The sequence below is a fragment of the Hippocampus guttulatus genome, chromosome 2 (genome assembly GCF_054856545.1).
Source record: "Hippocampus guttulatus isolate MCC_2025c chromosome 2, RoL_Hgut_1.0, whole genome shotgun sequence".
Lineage (NCBI taxonomy): Eukaryota > Metazoa > Chordata > Actinopteri > Syngnathiformes > Syngnathidae > Hippocampus > Hippocampus guttulatus.
Genome location: NC_141262.1, coordinates 31507501 through 31515188, shown reverse-complemented (window position 1 = coordinate 31515188; position 7688 = coordinate 31507501). Strand labels below are relative to the sequence as shown.

At 42.1% G+C, this 7688-nt stretch overlaps 1 protein-coding gene across 4 annotated transcripts in view; it reads right to left on the bottom strand.

Moving 5' to 3' along the window:
* Positions 1–3149: 3149 nt before the first annotated feature.
* Positions 3150–7688, bottom strand: part of gabra6a (gamma-aminobutyric acid type A receptor subunit alpha6a) — a 9201-nt gene continuing 4662 nt past the window's right edge. For 2 of the 4 annotated variants that reach the window (XM_086105690.1, XM_086105693.1), the window contains one exon: positions 6620–7122. In XM_086105690.1, the coding sequence (XP_085961816.1) occupies positions 6775–7122 (348 nt within the window). In that variant the 3' untranslated portion in view covers positions 6620–6774. Of the gene's footprint in view, positions 3736–6619; positions 7123–7688 lie in introns of those variants that run through there. The other 2 variants (XM_086105692.1, XM_086105691.1) reach the window with 2 other exon arrangements.

Below are 7688 nucleotides of genomic sequence, written 5' to 3'. Positions count from 1 at the left end.
TCGTTTAATTTTAGCTAAAAACATTTTACAACATATGAAGGCTGGGTTGTTTTCCTAACACATTCATTCCCTGGGTAGCTGTAGATTTTGAGCTGATTGGGTTACTTTTACCCAAGGTTGGGTTAATCATTTTGACCCAGCCAGTTGGGCTGAAGACTGGATTTGGGCAATCTGAAGAGCTGAAGCTGTCCGCCATTTTGGACACAGTTATGGTGCGTACTGAAGTTGAAGTCGGTTTAATGTAACATTATTGGGAACTGTTGGTGGTGGCTGGATGACTCAGTGGGTAACATTGCTGACTTTGGACATGGGGATTAGAATTCCAGTATCCATTTGAGTGAATTGCAACATTCAGTTAGGTCTTTGCACAATATGTTGACTCCCCAAGCAGTGTCGGGCTCAATCCTGGACAAAAAATTGTTTTTAAACGGATGGGTTGTGTCAAGTAGGCCATCTGGTGTAAAAACTGTGCCAATCACGGAAGTGACTTACTGTGGCAACCCTGGTAGGGAAAATTGCTTCTTTTAGAAAATGTTGGTTGTGAACATTTTTAAACCATATCTCTACTGGTAACCCATTTGTTGACAGCTTTAACTCACCCATTATTGGATGAAAATATTGACACAATGCGTGTCAGGTTTTGCGTGATGGTAGTTAGTTGGAGGACCCCAAAAAAGCAGGGGGGCAGGAGGAGCAGGGTGGACTGACCAAGATGTATTTAACCAAAAATACAAACAGGAGTACACTGGAGAAAAACAACTGTAGTGCTCGAACCAAGTCCTGGAAATCACAAGGATCAAAGTCACAAAAAACAAAAAAACCTGTGACAGAAAACAAAATGTGACAGGCGCATACAGACACTCATACTCACAATGACTGACAGAACCCAGGGAACTAAAAACAAGCAAAGTGACGAGACAACGAGAAACACCTGGACAAGACACAAAGGGTAATAATTTCACAAGCAATCATGAACCCTCCATCATCTTGGCATTTCTTTTTTAATAGCCACTCAGCAGAGCAAAAACATACATGTGGCGAAGACTCTAACTTCTGCAAATGCCCCCAGCTGACTTAGCTCCACCTCGAATGCAAAGATCTTAAAACCGTCAAGATACTTCCCAGGAAGTATGAATTTGTGAGACCAATTCCTACTTTCCTCTTAGCAAGGGCTTTAGCTGCGTCTTGTGGCATCTTTGCATTATCGAAAGAGCCCGGAAATACTCTCTGCAGATTTGTGGAGAATTTGTCAATGGCAAACCGTGAGAAGATTGATTGAGAATTTCTTGACAAGAAAGTTTCATCCTGACTGAGAATTTCTTGACAAGAAATTCTCAGTCAGGATGAAACTTCTTGTTGTGAGAATAAATAAGTGTTTCATTCACAAGCTAAAGCCGTTAAGTGGCCATGCCAGTCTTCAGAATTTGACCCAATAGAAGCAAAATGAAACTTGCACTGTTTTCAACAAGAAAAAACTGATAGTGTTGTGTGTGTATCATGTCAAATCAATTAACTATATATAATATAATTAAGACTTTCTATAACTCGGTGGTGGCCTCGGCCATCCATTATGGCATTGTCTGCTGGTCAGGCAGCATCTCGGCCCGGGACAGAAAGAGACTGTAGCGACTGGTCAGGAAGGCCAGTTCTGTCCTGGGTTGCTCCCTCGACACTCTGGAGGAGGTGGGCAACAGGAGGATGCCAGCTAAGCTAAAAGCTATGATGGACAGACCCTCCCACCTCCTCCAGGCCACCCTGACAGCACTGGGCAGCTCCTTCAGCCAGAGACTGTTACACCCGCGCTGCAAGAAGGAGAGATACCGCCGCTCGTTCCTACCGACTGCTGTCAGGCTGCTGAATAAAAATAAATAAATAAATAAATAAATAACATATTTGTATTTATATTGCACTTAATTGAACGGTGTTTGTTTTTTTTTTTCTTCTTTCTACTCACAATCTTGCTGCTGTAGACTGTAAATTTCCCTAGTGTGGGACAAATAAAGGATATCTTATTAAAATAAGAGTTTGCAAATCAATGGCGTTACCAGATAAGCTAACTGTTTGCCTAGCTTCTATTTTTCCTCTACGACTACTTTCTATCTGGATGCCCGGTGGCACAATGCTTCCTCTCACAGGTCAATTGTCGTCCTATAGTAGACATCTGGTTTTGGTGAGGAGACATGATTGTCAGTGTTGAAATCATTGTGGTGTGCGCTGTGTACGCCACACATACAAATGCGCACGTGCTGTTTTTGTTCAACCGGACACACTAAAAAATGCTGGGTTGTTTTCCAAACCCACTCGTTGGGTTGCTGTGGAATTTGAGCAAATTGGCTTACCTTACCCAAGGTTGGGCCATTTATTTTGACCCAGCAAATTGGGTTGAAGATTGGATTTGGGCAGATTGAGGATCTGAAGCTGGTTGACTTCTTGGACAGTTTTGAGCATATCGAAGTTAAAGTAAATGTAATGCAATATTATTAGAAAATGTTGCTTCCAAAAATAGAATTATTTTTAACCACCACGATACACAGGTAACCAATTTCTTGGTGACTCATCAGTATGACCAGGCTCTAAAACAACTGGGTTAAAAATGGACCCATCGACTACTTCTGTGTTGTTGTTGTTTTTTGTTTTTTTAAATCAACAACACAAAAACATGGGCCATCCTGGATAAAACTTGTTTCATCAGAAATGACCCAATCTCTGAAATGTTTTTGATATAAAATGACCCAAATTTTTGCGGTTGTTTTGTACAAGACAACTCAGAAAGTTAGGTCACATTGACCCACGTGGTCAATCGGTGTGTTGAACCAACTGGGTTCTTTTTGACCCAACTTTTTTTAGGGTGTAGTTTGTTGGATTAAAAACCCTCAAGCCAAAATTTTGGGTCAAATCCTCAACTCGATGTGCAAGGTATAAATAACCCAGCACTGGCTCAGTCTCTTTTGGACCAGCAATGAGTCAGCCATTTCATCCAATTTGGGCTACTTCAAACCCAGCAGTGTGACAAAGGTAAATGCTTGCTCTACTTTGGTTAATTTTAATGTTGCATTTCTGATGAGAAAATGAAAAAGAATTGTGACTGCTTCATGCGATGTTTTCAGAATCAACCCCCAGTTGAGAAAAAAACGACCCCCACAGAGACATGCGTGGACAGCGATGGGATGCAAAGCCCACCCTCACCATTCATTCTCTCAGCTTTGAGCACATTTGAAGGGGGACGTTGACTTTGATGTGCTTGCAATGGGGGCTGTGACTCTGTAGAGGGCAGCCTTCTGAAAGCATTGGTTCATTCTTGCATCACCAGCAGGTGCAGCCATCATCGAGGATATCATCCGTTGTCTTTTTCATGTGACTTGTGCACTTCTCAGGGTGCCGCGCGTGCCGTTATCAGCCTGTCGTCATCGGGTTTGACTGGTCGGCGGGCTTGATAGTGATGGAGACCCGTGAAGGGCAGCTCTTCAGCCTACTGATCAGAACACAAGTGGGCAGCGGTCACAGCCTGTGTTATGAATAGATGTGCGCCAGCAGAATAAATGAGTTTCTGATTCATTTCCTCTGTCAGATGAGAGCAGAACAAATGCTCAGAGCGTCACAGAGAGAAAGAGAGAGAGAGAGAGAGAGAGAGACAGAAGGAGGCCGAGCAGAGGGGGGAGGGTGGTCTCTCGCTCTGCACGTGCCCTTTTCCCCTTTTCCTGGTCCTCTTGCTTTTAAGAGGTTGGATCCACATCCCTGCAAGACCAGAATACATACAGCACAAGCTTAGCCCATCTATGTGTGACTCCAAAGCACCGCCTCCGAAAAGCAAAGTGATGCAGTGAAAAGATGTGAAAATGTGATTCAGCTCTTCTGGCTCTCAAAACAAGCACAAAAATTCTCTGACAGGAACACGAGAAGCATGATGAGCAGATTTGCACGCCCCAGGCGTTACGTAACACATCTTTCTGCCTCTATTCTCTTTCTTGGTTGCGTTGGAGAAGTGGCCCACTTATTATTAGTCGTCGTTCCAAGTGAGCGCTGATTTATTTGCCTGTGTGACCAAGTCCCCGTGGAGAAAGAGAGTTTTCATTAAAGCGTTTGGGGTTTTGCCGGCCCTCAGGTAACCCTTATATAAAAGTGTGATGCATTCACTGGCTCGTGTTGTGCCGTAAATCTATTACTATGATAAAAGCAAGCGCACAGACCTGAATGAAATACAGCCTAACAATATTTGACTCCTATTTTTTTCTCGCATCATTTGGGGCTACTTCAATATTAGCCATGAGTGACATAAAAGTACAGGCAGGGAAGTTATTGTTTTACTGCAGAACTACAATATTGGGGGCCGGGGGGGTTATGACTCTTTTTCATTAGTTTTCATCTGACAGCATTTTTACCTTTACCACAATGCTGAAGAGGGTTCTAATCGTGCCTCGGCTCGAAGATTGAGTCCATTTTTCCATCAGTGCTACTGGGGGTCCTCATAGGACCACACACTTCCAAATGGATGAAAGACAAAAGTAAATAAATAAATCTGGACAAAATACGTGCATACATGCAACCTATCTTGATATGTTTAACTTTTGAAAATGCATATGTCATTGCATGTATAAAAGATGCACTATCCTAATACAACAACCAAGGGTTTAAAGCAGGGATGTCAAACTCATTTTTGTCGCGGGCCACATTGTAGTTATGGTTTCCCTTGGAGGGCCGTTATGAATTTTGTGAAACCATATACAAATGTTTAATCCTCTCAACAAATTACATACACAACGAACAACAAATTGATGGACAACTAGTTTTGACATCAGAAGTCAAGAATAACGGATTGTTCAAACATTGTAATTATGACATTATTTATGACAATTTGAAATTCTGGTTCAGACTTTAGCAAGCGTCGTGGAAGTTGACATGCTTGAATTGCTTTCACGGGCCACATAAAATGACGTGGCGGGCCAGATCTGGCCCCCGGGCCTTGACTTTGACACCTGTGGTTTAAAGTAAACAACAAATCGCATACTGTTTTTGGTTTTCCAGTGCAAACAGCTCTCTTGCATGAAAATGACCATTCAAGGGGAGCACAGAACTGCTGAACAAGAAACCAATATTAAGTTCAAGAATTCACTCTGGAGATTTTTTTTAATACAAAAAAAATCAACCTAATGAAGATTTTTTTCCCCGCATATCATTCCAAATCCGAAAGAAAATTAGCCTACTCACGTCATCCAGTGCAAACACATCTTGGGTTTAGCTCCCTGTTATACATTGCCAGCACAGTTATGAAGGTTTTACGCTGGCAACAGTTTAAGCCTGTGATATATGAATTAACATGACATTTTCTATTGAAAATATGAAATATAAAATAACTTGATAGTCAAACAGCATCACTGAAGCAGTTCCACTCAACTACGGATTGCACCATATTCAACCATTTTTAATTAGTTTTGGGACTGTTTTTCCCGTCGCACATAAGGCAGGCCTTTTGCTCTCTGCTGCCTTAGTCGGTGTGTGTGTGTGTGTGTGATGGAGGTTAAATCCCAACCAGGACGGGTAAATGTCTGTCGGAATAGCTTATACGATGTTCCGCAGCAAAGTGCTACCTGACTCATGTTGGGGTTAAGCTGTTCATCCGTTCAATATAGTGCCACTTTGCTCATGAATATTAGTGACCTGTCGCTGCTCTTGATCCCATCTGGCTCAAAGGCCAGCTGACATGTGCGATACATAGAATAGAATAATAGTCCGTTCATTTTCTCACAGTCCTGTTGAATTATGCAAACTTCAGTCATCCCAAATTCCTTGAAAAGCAACAATAGGTCAAGGTTTATGTATGCAATTATTCAAGGTTACATATTAATAAAAATGCTCAAATACTCTGCCGTGGAATCTTTAAAGTTTAATGGCCTGAGGTTGAGCATTTTGCAATGAAATTAATTTTAATGTTACAGGGACAGTAAGCCTGAAGTCGCACAAAACCTTCGGGTCATGCACGATGGGGACCAAAAGCAAAATAATGCATGGCTGTCAGGAATCCTCCAACTGGGAGTGATACTGTTGGTGAAATTCATCATGAAAAGGAATGCTAACGCTTTCGACTTCAGTGAACTTCTGACGTTTTACAATGTACTGTATTGCACAGGGATGATGAATTTCAAATGGAATTCCCCATTTTTCATACTCAAGCTAGATTGATTAAATTATGCTCACAAATGAAACCCCAGCGATAGAGTGAAGCTGCAATAACCGAACGGTAGTCGCAACACTGTAGCGTATAAAATGTTTATAATTTCAGGAATGTCACGCCGTATTCTTAGGTGGTGGAATGGCTTAGTGGTAGAGTGGTTGTCTCCCCACCCAGAGGTTGGGGGTTCAATCCCTAGCCATCATGACTTTGTCCAAGTGTCTTTGAGCAAGACACTGAACCCCCAGTTGCTCCTGATGCTTCGTCATCAGTAGGTAAATGAGGAAAAGGTTGAAAGTGCTTTGAGTACCGAGGGTGGAAAAGCGTTAGATAAGTGACAGCCCATTTCCCTTTCTTATTGTTTAATAAAACCCTCTTATTAACCTGCAAAAAAATTGCTCTTCAAAATTAGAACGTTGCTCCTAAATTGAAGTCATTGATTGGCAAAACCTCTGCCCAATAAAAGTTTATTTTGAGCCTTGTGGATATAACAGTTACATATCCAACTTTATTAATTGTATTTTTCAGTTTAAATAAGACCTTTAAAATTTTTAAATGGCATGAATGCTCTGGAAAAATACCTAGAGAGTATTTATGCTGTAGAGATTTCACTTGTGGCAGGGGATGGTCTGCAACGTAACCCCCATGGATGTCGACATTGGTTGCATGTACCTAGATGAGAGGATGACTGACTTGTAGCGAGTGTACCTGGCTCTCTCCATGGTGTCCTTAGCCAGGTAGATGTACCAGTAGACCAGGTTGAAGAGGCCAAAGGTCAAGGGGAAAAGAATGCGGGCATACTTGTCGATGGGGCTAGTGCCGGCCAGCTGCGGTATTTGGGGGAAAGCTGAGCCCTGCTGAAGGAATATCGGCACGGGGGGTTCCTCGGCTGGTTCACTGGGGCACATCGAGTGGTTTCTCCTCTTCAGGCCTTCTTGAGCACTTGTGTTGTACTCCTGGGGGGAGGGTACATGACGTGAGTGTGGCACTGCAGTGATGAAACCCGGTGTCACGTAGTATTGTTTCTTCCCACGGGAGCTTTCCGATGGCATGCAAGCATGCTGATAGAAGACAGCAGGTAATTTGATGAATGCCCATAGGATGCTAGCAGATTATGCAGTGCTGTAGTTCTTCTCGCACTGAGGCTATTTTTAAAACATCTAACCACGAGTCCTGCGCGTGAGACAGATCCCAAGAGGATGCCATGGTGGCTTACTGTATTAGCATCAAGCATAGAGACACGGGCGAGGGTGTTAGAACAGACAATATTACTATTTAAAAGGGAAGCCAACCTCAAAATTTTCTTAACAAGAATATGGTCTACGCAGTGCCACAAGCCTTAACACAGCATTCTGATTAATATATAATACAAATACGCCATATGCAAATAAAATTAATACTAAAACTCATGAAAACTAAACAACAAAAGCTGAAAATATAATGGGAAAAAAACCTAAAAACTATTTCAGAGTAAATGAATTTCAAAAATAATCGTGAAAACGTAATCAAACCAACTTGAATG